Source organism: Dioscorea cayenensis, chromosome 5 (assembly GCF_009730915.1).
Source record: "Dioscorea cayenensis subsp. rotundata cultivar TDr96_F1 chromosome 5, TDr96_F1_v2_PseudoChromosome.rev07_lg8_w22 25.fasta, whole genome shotgun sequence".
NCBI classification, from domain to species: domain Eukaryota; kingdom Viridiplantae; phylum Streptophyta; class Magnoliopsida; order Dioscoreales; family Dioscoreaceae; genus Dioscorea; species Dioscorea cayenensis.
This window is the reverse complement of record NC_052475.1, coordinates 322,954-342,622: the sequence shown is the minus strand read 5'-3', so window position 1 is coordinate 342,622 and position 19,669 is coordinate 322,954. Positions and strand designations below refer to the sequence as shown.

Genomic DNA, 19,669 nt, shown 5'->3' with positions numbered 1-19,669 from the left:
TTATTAGTTTATTCTTATGTTATTTGGTGTATTTCACATTTTTAATGTGGTGTCCTTCAATATTTATTTATGTAAAATACTTGCTTAAATTTTTAAAAGTCATGTTTTTATTTTTTTTATTTTTTATTCTTGAAAATTTGATTTTTAATTATATATAGCTACAAACTATATTATTTTTAATAACAATTATTGACCCCGGTTCAACCAAGGTTCATTTCCTCAACTTCTGACCTTTACCTTTCTCCGGGTCGATGCTCGATTCCGGATGTAAAAACCTTGGTGAAAAGCTAAATTTAAAAAGAGGTAGAATAAGATGCATCATTTCATCATTTGACTAGACACTACATTGTTTCCAATTCACAGGGAAACCAGGTGGGGACCAGATGTCCATTTTAGAACTATTGACAAAGAGAACCAGTATTAAATTACTAAATAATGAAGTTGCCGTAAACCTTCTTGGCTGATTATGATAGGCCACTCACCACAAAAAAAAGTATAGCATTCTTCCAGGTCAGATTTTGGGAGCTTATGGTGAAGATCTTTTTGACAGTGAGAAGTCATTAGGAAGACATCCGGGATCAGAGTATGTCGTCAAAGAATTAAGCGCACTAAGCAGGTGTGCTTCGACCGTGTTTCCAGGGCACAGTTGAATGTAGATATCATTAACACATTGCTCAGGAGACCAGCTGGACCAGAATGAGAGGTTTCTACCGTCAAAGTTCCAACATAGGCCAAGTCTACGGGAGATGTTTCAACCAATTTCCTCAAGGTAACCTGTGGATCCAATCGATGAATCCAGGTCGGCAGGGCCTGTTAGATATATATATATATATGTTTGATGCTTGGTCGTATGCTACACAACATAATAAGCACGTCTAATATAAGCAGTGGACCTTTCCAATTTTGATTTTTTTTACACACTATTTTGTGTAAGTGGCTTTATTAAAAAGGTGTTAAAAGAATATACATATATTGAGATGCATTAGTTACGATTGTTTAATAGACTTTTAGAGATGGGATCCATCAAACCAGACCTCGAACATGTATTAAAAGTGAGAATGGAGGATTAAAGTTTGTTTGAAGAAATGTCAAATACATATAGAATAATCACATTCTAGTAAGAGATGTGGTCCACACAAGTATTTATTACTCTTTTATAAATTTTATTTTACTTTAATTTTTATTTGTTGTTTTTTTTTTTAGACAAAGTCGACAAGCGACAAAGCAAAGGACAAACGGGTACGGATGTGCACTAGTTATGGTGGCTTGAATGACCTCCTGAGAATAATCCCCCCGCCATGCAACCCTGGAGGGGAGAACGAGAGGTAATCATCACACAGAACTCCCACAGGGGACCCTAAATATGAATTGTAAGCTGAGACGTTCGAACTCGAGACCTCTCACTTACAATCATAGGTAGTTACCATCGGGCTAACCCAAGGAGGATTTTTATTTTTATTTTATTATTATTATTTTTTTGAAAAGGTGAATAAACCACTTTTATTAAACTGAAGAACAAAATAGTTATTGGATTTTTATTTTAAAAAATATTATTTAAAATGTGTTTTCATTATAAAAATTCAGATATGTAAATCAAAATTATCATAATTCAATTATCAAAATAATATTTATATAAATAAAATGCAACAATTTGTCTTTCTTGCTGTACAGTAGAGGAATTAAACATGATAAGTGGTTGTGGTTCATTAAGGTGACTGCTACAACACAATAACTTATAATAAGGCAAAAATATGATGATTGAAAACACAAACTGCTAATTATAACGAAAATTTAGTGAGTAGCTATGGCTGTGGAGGGGAGGAGATTTCTACACACCCTTCCAGCATTATGATCACATTCTTCATAGAAGGACGTTGAATTGGATCCGTTTGGATGCACCAGAGTGCCACTTTCACCACCCTCTCAAACTCCACCATGTCTACTTCTTCATCCAGCACTAGCTTCTCTAACTCCCCTGCAAGATAACAACTGTAAACCCACTTTGAAAGTATGATTTCATCTACCTCAGCCTCCAACTCCATATTCTTTCTGCAGCACAAGATCTCTAGCACCACAATACCGAAACTATAAACATCTGTCTTCACAGTTATAGGTGTGTTCTGCTGCCATTCTGGTGCTAGATACCCTCTTGTTCCTCTGACGCCAGTGAATATTCTTGTTTGAGTAGGCATCAATAGTTTGGCCAGCCCGAAATCCGATATCTTTGCAGACCGGTTCTCATCCATTAAAATGTTTTGCGGTTTTATGTCGCAGTGGATGATGTGCGTTTCGCAGTCCTCATGCAGATAATGAAGTCCTCTGGCCACATCCAATGCAATTCTCGACCTGTCATTCCAAGGAGGTCTATTTTGATGATCAGGTTTGAAGATGAGGTCAGCCAATGATCCGTTGCTCATGAACTCATACACTAAAAGCCTGTTGGAACCTTCATTGCAGAAGCCGAGTAGTCGTACTAGATTTCTATACTGTGTTCTGCCAATTGACTTCATCTCTGTTTGGAACTCTTTTTCTCCCTCTTCCATCACCTTCTCAAGCCTTTTCACTGCCACCACCTTCCCTGTGCTCTGTAAGGTGCCTCTGAACACAGTCCCAAAGGCTCCCTTCCCCACCTCTTCCTTGAAACCTTCAGTGGCATCATACAACTCATAGTAAGAGAATGATATCGGTGCAATCTCATCAGTTAAGGCTAGCTCTTTCCTTCTCCACATCATTCTATACCTTCCAGCTTGACATTTGAATACAATGAAAAAAAAGACAAAGATGAAGATGATCAACCCAGAAACAACGACCACGAAGACTATCAGAGGTCCACCACTCAACTCTTTCTTTATTACAACACCGGAAACTCCATCAAGGCCTGGAACTGTTGTGTTCCTGCGAACAGTTCGCTTGATGAAGACTCTATATTGGGATAAGACTTTGTGTCTGCGATTTTCGATGCATACTTCAAAGGCAGCGGTTGTTTGAAGCAACTACCATCACTTGCATAGTATATTGCAGCGTCACAGTTGCAATCAACCAAGCATGAGTGGCTACAATCGTCTTTGCTTGTTGTCAATGTTTTGCTTGGGAGTACATACTCTTGTAACCACTGGACATCCTGCACATCATCCATGGTGTTGTATCACCGACACCCACGCAGGTACTAGACATGAAGTTCCTTTGACATCCAGCCTGAGTATCCTTATCATTGACAAAATCAAAATAAGGCAAACAGAGGCACACCTGCTTTTCTCCAGATGAAGAGCAGAAACTGTTGAACCCACATATGCCCTTCACCTTGCACTGATCATCTGGCCGTGTATCCAAAACATTAGAGGTGTTCTCCAATAAATCATAGGCATATACATACAGCACTCCATTTGGGTCAATCCTCGCAAGGTGAATGGTATTTGGGTTGTTGCTCTGGTCACCTTGTGTTAAATTTTTACGCTGGGATTGATCCTTATTTGTAAGGAAGAGGATTCCATCCTGGCCGAGGTTCAGGATGGAGTATCCTTCCCTGCTTGTGCCTGAAGACCAGTAGAAATCGGAAGGTATAAGATACATGACCAGGTTGCTATCCGCTTGCATTCGAAGCAGAAACCTCCCTTTGGAATGGTTCGTTTCAGAGACGCTTGCGACGAGGTCATTTTCGCTGCGCAGCACCTGGCCTGCCATTAATGTGTCGGTCGGGGAGTCGAATGTTTGCCATTTAACAGTGTTGTTGGAGTCATAAATGACGAAGTTGCCAGAGTCCAGCATGGAAGCACAGTAAGCCGAAGATGATTGATCCGAGTTGGAAACGTTTTGATCTTCGCCTTGTGAGTTTGCCCAGAGGAGTTTGAGACCTCCTTTTCCAAACTTCAAAGTGGCATTTTTGGACACTGGTGATTTATCTCTGTTTGATGTCCAAATGACTGTTGTTTTGTTAGGAGACTCTATGAACTGTATTCCGACTTTGAAGCCATCACTGCCTTCCGGGTAGAAACCGAAAGTGAAGCGGCCGGAAGGGGAGAGCCATGAGGAACTTGTGTTGAGTGTGGAGTCTAAGTTTATTTGGCAATTGGCTTTTGGTGCAGGTGCCAGTGCTGGTGCTGCTGCTGATTCATAGTATGGTGTTTGTAGGATTAGAAATTAAGAACATGAAGAGAAGCATGTTGGGACTTGGTGATGAATGATGATTGTATTTGTGGGTGACTTGGAATTGATGAGAATTGTTGGAAGACAGGCTTTAAGATTTATTTAAATCTAACAATAGAATTTCTTTCAGAAAATGGGACCTGTGGCATGTGCCGATGCCCTTGGAATCAATGCTATTTTCGACGTGTTTGATCAGCATCACTGTTATTGACTTGTAGTCAAGCTGATTAATTAACGTAAATCACAACTCAAGTTTGCCAGGCTGCTGGTTGTGATATAGAGCCAAACAAGTGAGATTATATTTTTTACCTAAAGGCCACTTCTTACTTTGGCTCATATGTTAGTAGACGTATTTGAATTTACCCCATAGAGATTACAGAGCCAAACAAATACCGGCACAATAGAGATTACATTGTTTGGAATTGGTGATGAATGTGGGTGACATGGAATTGAAGAGAATTGTTGGAAGGCAGGCTTTGAGATTAATTTAAATCTAATTTCTTGTGTAAAATGAGTGCCTGTGGCCCAGGAAGAAAGGCAATTGAGACAGAGCCGTATAGATGCTAATGAATTTACATTGCTTTTGACTTGTAGTCAACCACGTTTCATGTGTGGCTGCCCGGAAATTGTGATACACAGCACCTCTTCCTTCCGGAAGGGTTTGTTACAACCCATTTTGGTTGGCCCCAGCGAAGACCTCTTCCCTTGTCGATCACCGCGTTTTTATTTTTATTTTTATTTTTTTTATTTAAGAAAAGAGCCCTTGGCTAATTTTATTGAAAAGAAGAAAAACAAGAACAAACTAACAAGCTAGATACAAATAGGTAGAAAACTAAGGAGCTAAGAAAAGAAAGTCAATTAAATTGGAAACCAGAGACATCAAAACAATTCATTATCCATCTAGGGAGGTCTCTACCTTGATGGAACATGGTAATAACATGAAGGCTCAAGCCATGTATAGCCAGTTTGGAAGCAGGTCGACTCCACTCCTTGGGAATATGGTGTAAACAAGGATTGCCCGCTAGGCGAATAGCGTCCGTGATGCAATTGATCCAATGAGATAATCTCCCATCCGGGTTGAAATGATTGCCGCGATGGAGTTGATGCACATCCAAATTAGTAGTGAAGATATGATGCGGATTTAGTTGATTGGTTGATGCAGCTTGAATGGAGCTCACAAGAGCTTGTAACTTAACCAAATTAGCAGAATTGGAGACGAAGGAGCCACATCCTGCAAAAGCCACTTGATAGTTACAATTGGAAACAAAAAAAATCCAAATCCTCCTACCTCCAAATCTGGCTTCCACATATTATAAACCTTTCACTTTATTTCTCAACACAGGCCTTGAACTTCTTGAAATTTTTAAAAACTTGATCTTTGGGTGCTAACTGATAAAGCCAACATTTTCTAAAATAATTATCCAAGAAAGTGACAAAATAAGAAGCACCACCAAGAGACTTGACATTCATATGGCCACAAACATCCGAATAAACCAATTCCAATACCTTCAACTTTCCGTGAGATTCATGCCTCTTAAAATTTACTCTATGTTGCTTGCTCATGATGCAATTCACACATAATTCAAGAGATGAATTCTCAAATAAAGGAATAAGCTTTTTATCCTCCAAAACGTTCATTCCATGCTCACTAAGATGACCAAGCCGACTATGCCAAACATACACATCATCATGTTCACTTGCCGATAAACATCTTTGAGGTGAACCAAGAAAAAGTATACAAACTTCCATCCTTTTGCCTCTTCAACACCGCCATATAACCCTTCGAGATTTTTCACAATCCATTGCCAAAAGTGACCACATAACCGGCCTCATTAAGTTGCCTTGCCAAAATAAAGTTCTTTGTTATCTCGGGAACATACCTCATATTAGTCAATGTATGCTCCTTCCCATTTGCATGCTTAATAATCACATCACCAATTCCTAAAATTGTACAAGCACGATCATTGCCGAGGTAACCATTACCACAATCAACCATCTTTATAGATGGAGAAAAATGATCAATCCGAACATATGTGAAATGAAGCACCAGAGTCCAACACCCAAGTATCTATGGAAGAAGGTACTATACAAGCAATGCTCAATGTGACTCCATCATCACTTTGAGATGCTATGCTTGCTTCACCATCAATTTGCTTCCCCTTTCACTTAATCTTCAAGAGATTACAATCATTCCTCACGTGACCTTGTTTCTTGCAATACCATTTAGTAACAACGCTGCCCTATGACTTTGAACTCCCTTTCCTTGTGACTTACCCTTACTAGCCAAAACATCATCCTTTTGTTGAGACCTTCCTCTTTCACCGGCCGCTAGTGCTTGACTTAAGTCACTAGACATTTGTGAAGAGCCCTTCTAGTCTTTTCACTACTCAATGAAGAAACAACATCATTCAACTTAAACTTGTTTCCCATTATATTCGCCATGGTAGTAACAAGAGTATCCCAACTTGGAGGCAAAGAGCTCAAAAGTAGCAAGCATAAGACCTCTTCATCAAGCTTTACCTTTAGAGCTTTTAATTGTACCATAATAGAGTTAAACTTATTACATGCTTTTACACCGTGACATTATCCTTCATTTTTAAGAGAAATAACCTCCTCATGGCATGCATTTTATTGATACCCAATGGTTGCTCAAAATATTGCTCCAAAGTGCTCCAAATTTTGTGAGTAGTCTTATATTAATAAACATCAAACAAGATAGATGGTGAAATACATGGTCTTATCACTGACAATCATTTTTGATCAAGAACCTTCAATTGTTTATCACTCATAGATGAGGGTTTAACATCATTCTCTAATAATGATAGATCTAACTCCTTATAGACAAGGTGATCCTCTATCATTATCTTCCATATTGGCCAATTACCCTCCTTGAGCTTTTTAAACTCCATTGCCTTATCCATTCCTATGAAATCGAGTCACCACTAATACAAGCCCCAAATACTTCAATTGCAAGCTTAGATAACCTCCAACTCTTAGAATGAAGCTCTGATACCAATTATTGTGTGTGAGGAAGTGCAAAACTAGTGTGGCAATTCGTCGAACACTTGGTGTGCAATATCACAATACTTAGAATGACACAATGAATAGACAATGCAAGGACAGTATACAACTAATCTCACAAGAATAAAATAAGAGACACTAATTTAACGTGATTCGGTTAAGAACAAGCCTACATCCATGAGAGAATAATGTTTCACTATATCATGGGGAATACCAAAAGTACAATAGTACAAGAAATAGGCATAAAACTACAAGAGAATTACCAAACTCTAAGAGTTAGCCTTACCTCAAAAACAAAGATATTACCTTGTTTTAATGAGATTAAGCAAGAATAAGAGCTCTCCTTTACACCTTCTTCACTCTTTATACTATCAAAATACAAGAGAGCTCACCCTCTCTATCTCTCTCTCTCTCTCTCTTTTCTCTTTACACAACACTCAATAAACATAACTCTATATAAACAATAGAGTAGTAATCTAGACCGTTAGATTAAAAAAGATTAAGATTTAGCTTCATCCCAAGGATATCAAACTAATATTTAACAAGGATCATATACACCACTATCACGGGATACCATGAAAGTAAGGCTTCACTTTATTGAGCAGGTTGCATCTTCATGTTTGACCCTCTTCGATTTTAGAGTTGTAGACACCCATCGGGTGAACATTTGATTAGTTTTTATAATAATTGATAATAGTTGTCGTGCTATAAAGTTAAATATTGTTCATTTTACTCCAACCATATATTCTAGATGATTGCTGATAATAAGTCCCACATTCCTTTGAACTTCCTTTGGAGGGACTTGCCTTTGTATTATTAATGTTATGTTTTTTTTTTTTTGCTTAAAAAAGTTATAATTTAACCATTTTTCAAAATAAAGAAAAAAAACTTCTCACTCTAGTAGATTAGTGTGGTCCTACCTCTCTTATTTATTATTCGTTTTGACTTTCACTTTTATTTGTCATTTTTGTTCAAATAACTATTATTTATTTTAAAAAATAGATAAACCACAATTTATTCAAACTAAAAGCAATATAGGACAAAGAAACTAATACAACAAATTAACTGAGGCAGAAAAAAATTGAAAAGACTAGATGTCCACTAGGGGTGGATGGGAACAAACTACAATGAATCTAACAAAACGAAGCAGAATTGACAACTATCAAATGACTGAATCAGGAGGATTACTCTATGGGGCCGTTTGGTTCATGGTAATGAGAATATTACCACGTAACGAGATTACCATGGTAATATGAGTGGGAATGTTATATTGTTGGGAATATTGGGGTAATTTAATATAACCATGTTTGGTTGAGAACTCTTATTAATGGGAATAATTCATTACTGTGTTTGGTTGTTATTGTAATCTATTTGTTAAAATATGAAAACTTATAAGATTACCACGGTAATCCAAGATAGACACCAAATTTGGTGGTAATAGGATTACCACTTCCTTGGTAATATTTATAAGTTGGTAATGTGATATTACCATCTAGATTACTACTTGTGCAATGCCAAACGTGGTAATATTTTCAGATTACCACGTAACACGTGGTAATCTTTCTACATTACCGCGAACCAAACGGCCCCTATGGGTTGTTTGGTCCTCCAAGAACAGAGACCAAAGGTCCAACAAAGTTGATGTTTCATTTAAGTGACTCGTCAAGTTAGGCTTTCGAAAATCTAGAGTTGCATTTATGCAAGCACTATGTTATTGTTGTTTTGGTAATAGTTCTCTTTTTTAATAGCCGCCGTGAGCTATTTTTATAAAAAAAAAATCTTTTAACTTGTCAAAATACCATTTCATTTTAAAAACTTTTTTATGGTTACACTCCAACTCACTTTTCTTAAATTGGGTGCTTATCACAAATTTGTCTTAAAAAATATATACTTTTTAAATTAAAATATTATAATTCAAATGACCATGATAATATTCATATAAATAACAAGGGACGATTTAATTAAAAAAAGGATGATTATATATATATATATATATATTTGTAGTTGTTTTGTTACTTATATCTTTGTTTGTTTTTCCTGATTTTTTTTTAAAGTTTATATAAATCAGTGGTTTAACTATTTTATTCAAAAAATAAAAAATAAAAAACCCAAAAAAAAGGTAACGATTTATCTTTCCTGCATCAAGAGCAAAGGAAACATTATTTTTTAAAAAAAAGCAAAGGAAACATGAGAGTAATTCATTCTGGTAACTGCTACAACACAAACTTCTAACAAGGCAGATTAAGATATACAAAACACAAAGTGCTAATTATAACGAAAATTGAGTTAAGTAGCTATGGATGTGGAGGGGAGGAGATTTCTGCAAGCCCCTCCAGCATAATGATCACATTCTTCATAGAAGGACGGTGAGTTGGATCAGTTTGGATGCACCAGAGCGCCACTTTCACCACCCTCTCAAACTCCACCATGTCTACTTCATCACGAACCAGCTTCTCTAATTCCCCTGCAAGATAGCAACTGTAAACCCATTGTGAAAGTATGATTTCATCTACCTCAGTCTCCAACTCCATGTTCTTTCTGCAACACAGGATCTCTAGCAGCACAATACCAAAGCTATAAACATCTGTCTTCACAGTTATAGGTGCATTCTGGTGCCATTCTGGCGCTAGATACCCTCTTGTTCCTCTGATCCCAGTGAATGTTCTTGTTTGAGTAGGCATCAATAGTTTGGCCAGCCCGAAGTCCGATATCTTTGCAGACCAGTTCTCATCCATTAGAATGTTCTGTGGTTTTATGTCGCAGTGGATGATGTGCGTTTCGCAGTCCTCATGCAGATATTGAAGCCCTCTGGCCACATCCAATGCAATTCTCGACCTGTCCTTCCAAGGAGGCCTATTTTGATGATCAGGCTTGAAGATGAGGTCAGCCAGTGATCCGTTGCTCATGAACTCATACACTAAAAGCCTGTTGGTCCCTTAATTGCAGAAGCCGAGTAATCGGACAAGATTTCGATGGTGTGTTCTTCCAATTGACTTCATCTCTGTTTGGAACTCTCTTTCACCCTCTTCCACCACCTTCTCAAGTCTCTTCACAGCCACCAACTTCCCGGTGCTCGGTAAGGTGCCTCTGAACACAGTCCCAAAGGCTCCCTTCCCCACCTCTTCCTTGTAGCCTTCAGTAGCCTCATACAACTCATAGTAAGAGAAAGATATCGGTGCAATCTCATCAGTCAAGGCCAGCTCTTTGCTTCTGATCCGTGTCATTCTATACCTTCCAACTTGACAGTTGAATACGATGAAAACAAAGACAAGGATGAAGATGATCAACCCAGAAATAACAGCTATGAACACTATCAGAGGTCCACCACTCAACTCTTTCTTGACTCTAAAAACAACATCAAAGCCCCCAGCAGTAGTGTCCCTGCGTTCAGTTCGCTTGATGAAGGTTAAATTCGGATTGCTCGTGCTGGTGTTTTTATTTCCATACTTCAAAGGGAGTGATTGTTTGGAGCAACTATTATCATTTCCATTGTATATTGCAACGTCACAATAGCAATCATCCAAACATGATTGTCTACAATCGTCTTTGCTGGTAAATTTTAACGTGGGAAATGGAAACTCTGTTAGCCACTGGACATCCTTCACATCATCCATGGTGGTGTTGTAGTATGTATCATTATCACCAACACCAACGCAGGTACTAGAAATGAAGTTCCTTTGACATCCAGCCTGAGTATCCTCATCATTGACATAATCAAAATGAGGCAAACACAAGCACGCCGGCTTTTCTCCAGATAAAGTGCAGTAACTGTTGAACCCGCATATGCCTTTCACCTTGCATTGTTCATCTGGAAATGTAGCTAAAACTTCAGAGGTGTTCTCCCATAAATCATAAGCATATACATGCAGCATTCCATTTGGTTCAATCCTCGCAAGATGAACGGTATTTGGGTTGTAGCTCTGGTCACCTTGTGTTAAATTTCGTATCTGTGATTGATTGTTATCTGAAAGGAAGAGGGTTCCATCCTGGCCGAGGTTCAGTTGCGAGTATGGCTCGAAGAATGTTTGTGCGGACCAGTAGGCATTCTCACTGGTAAAATCAGTCCCTACCGGATACATGAGCAGGTTGCCATCTTTTTGCATTCGGAGCCGAAACCTCCCACTGGAATGATTCATTTCGGACACACTTGAGATGAGGTCAGTTTCATTGTGCAGCAACTGGCCTACCATTAGTGTGTCAGTCGGGGAGTCGAATGTTTGCCATAGAACAGTGCTGTTGGAGTCATAGAAGACGAAGTTGCCAGAGTCCAGCATGGAAGCACAGTAAGGTGAAGATGATTGATCCAAGACGGAAACGTTTTGGTCTTCGCCTTGTGAGGTTGCAACGAGGAGCTTGTGACCTCCTTCTGAAAACTTTAAAGTGGCATTTTCGGAGACAGGTGAACCATCTCTGTTTGATGCCCAGATGACTGTTGTCTTGTTAGGAGACTCTATCAAGTGTATTCCAACTTTGAAGCCATCGCTGCCTTCTGGGTAGAAGCCGAAGGCGAAGCGGCCGGAAGGGGAAAGCCATGAGGAGCTTGTAGACAGTGTGGAATTAAAGTATATTTGGCAATTGGCTTTTGGTGGTGGTGGTGCTGCTGATTCAGAGTCTAGTGTTTGCAGGATTAGGAAAAACATGAAGAGAAGCATGTTTAGGATTGGCGATGGTTGTGGGGGATTTTTGATGAAAGGTTGTGGGGATTTGGAATTGATGAGAATTGTTGGAAAATATTTTATTTATTAAATCATCGTAATTGGTCAACATTGTAATTGCCCGTCAACCATTGGATAGCCCAATGGTATAACACCAAAGTATAAGGAGGAGGTCATGGGTTCAAATCCCTCCCCCGTCAACACTGTTCACTGTACTGTTCATATACTGTCTACCTGAAATTCTTATATTATTTTCATACTGTACATATACTGTACATCCGGGTTTCAATACTGTTTGGTACTATTTATATTCATATAAAAAAGGGCGCTTATCGTCTATTATTCATTAGTAATTGCCTGTTGCTTAATTTTAGTTTGTTATTTTTGTAAAAAAAATAAAATAAAATCTTACCGCTTACCAATTGTGGCTGGGACACTATAAGATTTATTCAAATCTAACAATCAAATTTTTTTTTAAGGAAATCAGTATTTATGAGCCAACAACCCCGGAAAATCCTGCGTGTGATGTAATATTTTGACTAGGAGTCTAGGATCATTGTGATTGACTTGTGGTCAACCTGATTGATGGACAAAAATCTCCCACGTTGCAAGTGTGCCAAATAAAAAACGGCACAATGGAGATTACATTTTTGACCGAAGGCCTCTTCTAGAAGTGGATGTTACAATGACCAATTTTGGTTGACACCAGCAAAGGCCTCTTCAGCCTTCCCTTGTCAAGCACGGCAGAGTTGACTTCATAAAATATAGCAAATAGAATGGAAAATTAATCATTTGTTTTAATGAGGTTTATTCATTAAAAAAAAAAAAGGAAAAAGAAAATTAAAGTTTTGAATTGAATATTTCATATAGATAGCAATCCTTGGAGAAAAAAAATATTTAATATGATTGATGGATCTAATGTTTTGAGGATGTACCATTATATAGCAATTATTTTTTGAAAAAGTGGATAAACCACAATTTTATTAAAATAAGGAAAAAAAACATGACAAACTCTTAAATTAGAGAAAAGAAAACACTAAAATTAAGAGTAGATTGAGGTCTCTCACCAGCAGTGAGGCACTCACAACATAAGGAAACAAAGAAGTAAGCAAACTAAGGAAGCGGAAGAAAAGAGAAAGCTGGGCCAGGGGAGACAACCATCTGAAATCATAGGTTTGTTCGGGCTACTTGGGCGAGTAGACTACTCCATGACTACATTATGCTCTGTATCACCGGTATGGTTCGCGACTCTTGCACTCATGAAGTTGAGGGAGCGATTATTCTCTGAGATGCTTCACTGATGGATTGTTGTTGTAGGTCTGTGGCTGTGGTAAACCAAAAAATAAGCATTTTAGCAATTTTACAGATAACAGAATGAATAGGTAATGCAAATAGTTGAAATATGCTATTATTTCGTTCCAGCCATATAATCCTCCGAGATGCAAATGATTGACAAGTTTTACTTATGTATTAGAGTAGTCAAACTCTTGGTTCTTCTGGTGGTTGATGAAGAGTAAAATTTATGTATTTATTTATTTAAAAAAATAAATAAACTATTTAAATTAAAATAGAAAGGTATAGGGGGTGCACAAAGGAGAATGGCCTACTAACCATCATAGTATGGCTCTATTATGAGTCTTAGCTTTTTTATTTTTTATTTTTGGATAAACCACAATGCATTAAAATTGAAAAGATATGGTACATAGTATAAATAAGAGTGACTACAAAAAATACGAAGAAAAAACATAACATAGTCCTGTCACGCCCTGAACCTAGCTTGCTAGACTCGATGCATCGATAAACGGCCGCACACCCATAGTGCATAGTACAATAGGCATGCAAGGCCCCAGTACCCACCTCAAGATAGAACATACAATCCAACAGAATTGTAAAAAACCCAAACCCAAATCTAGAATATATAAAATTTACAAAATCCAAATAACACAGTTTATAATACATACAAAATTTTTATCTCAATTAGACTAGAGACAGGCTTGCTACTTGTTCACTTTCGGTGAGCTATTAAACTCCCGATCTGAAAAAAAAAAATTAACAATAGATTATGAGCTTGACATCCCAGTAAGCAACCACTAAAAACACTGGGATCATAAAAAGTCTCAAAATTTATAATAAAAAATCAGTAATATGATTTAGCAGAACAATTACCAAAATGCAATCTAAAAAAAAAAAAACACATCCAACAGAGCCTAATTTTTAGATAAATACAGTATATATCTCCCAATAACTATGATCAAAATAAAAATATCAAAGTTTATTTGTTTACCCTCAATGACCCCAGCCAGAATATCAGAGTTCATTGGTTTACTCTCGGTGACCCAAGCCTAAATATCAGAGGCCGTTATTCTTTACCGACGGAACGGTCTAAAACTATAGTCTCTTAATAGAATACAGGTCGACATGGTCAGTGTTTAACCCCTAGTGACAGGTTTAGTGCATAGTTAATTAGGGACTAATTTCTATGTCAAAAATACTTCATGTTTACAAAACAACAAACTATTAAAGTTCAGATTGAGCAAAAATAAAGTAATTTGCCAAGCAAAATTTTAGTAATCACATGATCCCATTTTTAAAATATCAAATTAAACCAATTATTTGAATAAAAACTTGAAGAGATAATTTATACCATTTCCAAATAAATGAATAATTAACATAATTCAAAAAAATATAATTATTTAGAAATTCAATGAACTAAAAGATTCGTGAAATAAATGAGAAATAAATAAAATATTAGAAATTAAATAAATAACTGAAATTTGATATATAATATGAAAATTCAAATAATAAACAAAATAAATCATACTATCATTTTAACAAATGTCGAATAATACATATATATAGTAGGATTTATATGTGGTTACTTACTTGATACTCGCTAATACAGTAAACTTTAATTCTGACACTATAAAACTTTTGGCATGCCCTATAATTAGGGAAGAAAGCCTCTGACAAGCCCTAAAGAAGAAGTGATTCAGTCCACGATCAAAAACCACGATCAGAGTGTAATGAGGAGATGGGAGAAAAGGCGGACAAGTTAGGGATAAGTCTCTCTTTTTTTTTCTAACAATGAGAACATGATTATCGATGGCCCAGGGGTTACAGAGGAGAGGATGAGTCTTAGGTTACGCAATAGGAAAGATTAGGAAAATATTAATGATAAGATCAAGGGTTACTTTAAATTTAAAATTCAAAATATCAAAATATAAATCTTAAAAAAACGCTTAATTGGGGGTGGGGGTCCACAAGTCCACTAGTGGTGGATACGTAAAAATAAAAAAAAAGGAGGATAGTAAAGAGAAGGCCCCTAAGGATGGAGAAGATCTTCTCCTAGGTGTACACTCAGGCAAGATCATGCACTAGTCAATGATCACATGGGGACCATTGTTAGGATCGCGCTCATCTTGCGTGGAAAGCCTTGTGAACTATATATCTCTTTATGGAGGTAGTCGAACCCTCTAGCTTTTGCCTCTTGGCTTCAAGGGTGGCAAACACCCAGAAAATGGAACATATGACTTACTTACAAAATTAAGGAAGATAATGAAAGTGTTTTGAAATTAAACATGAATTCATTTCTTCCAAGCCAAATTTTCCAAACAATAGCTCAACTAGTAGGGACCATGGCACTATATGTGAAGGGCCAATGCCCTTGTACCATCCATTCTAGAGATTACCCATGGAATTCAGGATCCTGTGTGTCCCTAGGACTTGCATGGAGTGATATTAAATAGACATTTTAATAGTACAATTAATGAAGAGGTGGTCCATAGCTCCAACCACATTCTGACAAAAAATACAAGAAGCCATTGGTAGCTTATTGCAACCCGTAGCAATGAGGTTGTCTAAGATAAGAATCTTATTGTCCCAGTTGAGCCAATTGAAAGCATTGACTTTCTAGAGACAAAAGCTCTTAAGGATGGTTGGCATTTTGCCCCTCGTCAATTAGGAATCTGTGGAATGAGTGATGGAGAAGCGCCCAATTAGGGTCGATTTCGACCCTCAGTTGTCCCTCCTTTCCTGCTTTGGAGACTTAATCTTATTTCACATCTCTTCTAGCGAGGGAATATGGCATGTGTTTTACTTTTAAGTATTCTTCGCCACATATTTAACATGCCAAATGTGGGCCCCACTTTATTTTTTTAAAAATTCTAATGCTAAATTTTGGCGATTAGGTTTAAATTTTTTTTTTATTCTTTATGTTTAAGTTATTTTTTCCAAGCCTTACCACCTCTTCGCATCCTTCTATCTTAGTCTTGTTTTTTTAATAAAAGTTAGATCTAGCTGTTCTCTTTATTTATGTGTGGTGCCGGGGACGAGGAAGAGGGAATGGTCTCATTGTCAAGGATTTGGTTTCACTATTATTGTTGAGGTAAAGATCTAATTCTTTAATTTGCTTTGATTATTCAGAAATTTTGTAGCTGATATTATGAGATTAGAATGTTCTGGCCTTGAATCAATGATGGTATAATAGCTTGATTGAAAATTTCAGGATTTTTTTAGGGATTAAAAAAAAAAAGAGATGTTGTTGTAACCATCAGTGAGAGAGAATCCTCTGATTCTTAGTTGCGTTGTTGGAATATTTGATCCGGTACTTTATTAAAGCACATTTAGGGCTTGATTGATTGGAATCTTGGATCCTTGGTTGATTGTGGTGATTATCCCTTTTGATACGGGCCTTGACAAAAGTTACAATTGAAGATGACATTGATATTTGGGTTTATGGGCATAAAATTAAGGATGTACAAGTCTATAGTGAAGATAATGAATTCTTGAGGTTTTCTTGAAGAGCTCTTCTTTGGGATGTGATTTTTCTTAGAAATTGGATGGTTATAAGGTTGATAGTTTTCATAAATTTTTTCTTATAGCATAGCAGAGACATCTATTTAATTTGGGAGATCTAGAGACATAATTTGGAAGATATTAAAATATGGAAATTGGAGCTATTGATCTTGTTTAGCTAACTACCAAATTTCAGAATTTGTGCATAAGTATCCTATAAATTATAGCCTTTAAACTCATGTGACATGGACAGGATTTCTATTCAGCCCTTGAGAATTAATTGATTTATTTCGTGATTGTAGAGTCTAATTTAGTTCTAGACTTATATAAGAAAGTTGTAGAAGATGATTGCATTTTTGGCACTGCCAAATTCAGAATTTTTACCCCTGTAATTTGTGAGATATGATCATATTTCTGTAGATGTGCTTAATAACATTCCTGCATAAAGCATGAAAATTGATCAGAGAATTTGAGGATCTTACTAGTTGAATCAGGACTCATGTTTAATAAGAAAGTTGTTCAATTTTGAGTTAAATATATGCTCCCAAAGTTTAATCTTATTTGAAGTTATATGTTGTGAAATATTTTTATTAGAGACGACATGTCTGAAATTGTTGGTTGCATGTTTATGATTTTTAGAAGTGGTCGCTTAAATTCTATAGATCTCAAGTCAATGTGAGTTTTGGATACATTATAGATGTAGATGTCTAGTTTTCTCAAAAGACTGGAATTTTTTATTTGGGTTAGAATTCACAAATCTATGCTAATTTCAATCTTAAGGGTTGTAGCGGAATTAGTTGTTAGTCTTGACTTCTGTATCTTCGTTAGTGTCTTGAAAATGTTTTTGCATTCATGTGAATTTTAGAATTTGTTTTGTCTGTAATTCTGATGGATTATTCCTAAATATAGGACTTTCCAGGAAAACTCGATTGGTGTGAATTCAAAATTCTTGCCGTTAGATAGATAAGTACCTCACATATAAATCATATTATGTGTATGTACTCGAAAATTCTAGTTTTCCAAACTTATGGAATTTTTGAGAAAAATATTGATTATTTCAATTTATTATTTATTTAGATTTGAAAATGAATTGGAAAAATTTTCTATCTGAAAACCAGATCAGCAAATGTTTGTATTTTGTTTTGATAAATATTTAGATATAAAGTATTTTAATGTAGCAACTTGTAGTTCCCAACTAACTTTGCAATAACCTTGTCATTGGGGCTTAAACATTGACCGTGTTGACATGTACCTGTGAAATAGAAACTATAGTTTCTCACCTTTCCGTCGGTAAAGAATAACGGCCGCCTCTGATGATTCTGGCTTTAATCACCGAAGGTAAACATATGATCTCTGACATTTTGTTTTGGCAATAGTTATTTGTGGGACATATATGCTTGACTTTTCGATCAGTTGTATTTCATTGAAAAACTTGACTTCAGAATTTGATTCTAATAAACTTTTATTTTATTATACTTTGTTTGAGTTTTGAAAATTTGAAACTTTTATGACCCTGATATTTTTAGTGGGTATTTACTGAGCTGTCGAGCTCATAAATAGTTGTTTTCTCCTTTTCAGATCAGGAGCAAGTTCCGGGTTGTATTTTAGCGAGCAGTTAAGTATCTTTCCTCAGTGTAGTTGAGGGATAACAAGCTGATCTTCCCCAAGAGTTGTAAATTCTCTTATTGTAGTCCTTGAAATTGTTCTCGGAAGTTGTTGTATTTTGTTATCTGTAGTTTGGGCTTTGTTAGATCATATTTTTGCTATGAGTCAGGTTTTGAGGTCTTGCGTGCCTCCGGGGTTTCTCCCATGTGGGTGTGTGGCCGTTTGTCCATTGCCGAGTTGGGTTTGGGGCGTGACACCAAAAGGCCAAAAGTCTAAATTTATATTATTAGTATAAATATCAATGCTCACCAACCAAAAATCAAGACAAGCATTAATAATCTTTTGAAGGCTACAATAGTAAGTGGTACAAAGTAATTTAGTTTTGCATAAAACATAAATTAAGGGAAAATAACATACAAAGATTGTGGACCCCACTCCTTGATTAGATCCTAGCTGTTAGATTTAAACTTAGATTTTTTTTTCTTTTATTGTAACTTTTCAGTTACCTTTTATTTGAAACCCTACCCACGTCTCCTTCGAGAGCCCCCCACTCTTCGTCTCCTCATGTTTTGGTAGTGTCGTTTAAGAAAAAGTGAGATTTAGCATCTCTCCTTAGTTCAACGTGATTCTAGCGACGAAGGCGAGGAACTCATCTCTGTGGATGCTTGATTGTGAGAGGTTGAGGTAAGGTTCTGATTTTTTTTTTTTTATTTGGTCTTTTCCTTCTTATGTTAAGGATTGGATTTATTTGAGGATAAAATTAAGAAATTGTTGTTAGCATAGCGGAGAGCCCTCTTTAATTTTGGAAGACCTAGAGACCGAATTTGGAGTAGACCAAAATACAGAATATGTAGATCTTATTCTTATCTATTTTACTGCAGAATTTCATATTTTCTACATGTATATTCTGTAAGTTATAGCCCTTAAAATCAGTAGTCTCAAATAAGACGTTTGTATAGACCTTGAGGAGTTTTTATTTTTTTTTACATGAGTTTAGAGTTTGAATTAGATATATAATTATATAGTAAAGTTGTAGAAGTCAGTAGTATCTATGGATTTGAGAAATCTCAGAATTTATGCCTTTGTAATGGTTGAGTTATGGCCATATTACTATATTTGTACTCAAATAATATTTATGCAAAAAACGTAAATATTTTTTAGACAATGTGATGGTCTTGTACATGGAATTTGGAGAAGAGTAATATAACAAAGTTATATAGTTTGATGTTTTCTAGATACCTGTTACAATTTAGATTCTTTGGATGAGTAGTTTAAAAGTTATAACATTACTAGTGTAGTTGTGGCCAATTATATTACTATGCAGAATCTGAAGGTTGTTTGGTGTTTTTCATGGTCTTAGATGTTGTATCTAGTAAAGTGTAAAATAAGAAAGTGATGCATTACTGAGTTATCTGACTGCACATAAAATATTATTTCTTTCAAAGTTTTAT

General features: G+C 36.3%; 2 protein-coding genes across 2 annotated transcripts; both read right to left on the bottom strand.

Moving 5' to 3' along the window:
• Positions 1 to 1,623: 1,623 nt before the first annotated feature.
• On the bottom strand, positions 1,624 to 6,139 carry LOC120261461 (G-type lectin S-receptor-like serine/threonine-protein kinase LECRK1). Its single transcript, XM_039269367.1, has 5 exons — positions 6,024 to 6,139; positions 5,592 to 5,854; positions 5,060 to 5,374; positions 3,247 to 4,103; positions 1,624 to 2,993 (listed from the first exon to the last, which is right to left on the bottom strand). The coding sequence occupies exons 1-5, from the start codon at positions 6,137 to 6,139 to the stop codon at positions 1,803 to 1,805; spliced, it is 2,742 nt and encodes a 913-aa protein (XP_039125301.1). The 3' UTR covers positions 1,624 to 1,802.
• Positions 6,140 to 9,365: 3,226 nt separating this feature from the next.
• Positions 9,366 to 11,816, bottom strand: LOC120261459 (G-type lectin S-receptor-like serine/threonine-protein kinase LECRK2). The gene is given in 1 exon segment (XM_039269364.1): positions 9,366 to 11,816. A coding segment is annotated over 1 exon segment (2,358 nt). The 3' UTR covers positions 9,366 to 9,458.
• Between the last annotated feature and the right edge of the window lie 7,853 nt (positions 11,817 to 19,669).

Bases quoted from the DNA above. Each gene is read 5' to 3' on its own strand.
- LOC120261461 (XM_039269367.1), bottom strand. From the start codon at position 6,139: ATGGTTGATTGTGGTAATGGTTACCTCGGCAATGATCGTGCTTGTACA. The intron at 5,855-6,023 runs GTATGTTCCCGA...TTCACCTCAAAG, and splicing joins CATACATTGACTAATATGAG to ATGTTTATCGGCAAGTGAAC. The intron at 5,375-5,591 runs GTGCTTCTTATT...TGGCTTTTGCAG, and splicing joins GAATGTCAAGTCTCTTGGTG to GATGTGGCTCCTTCGTCTCC.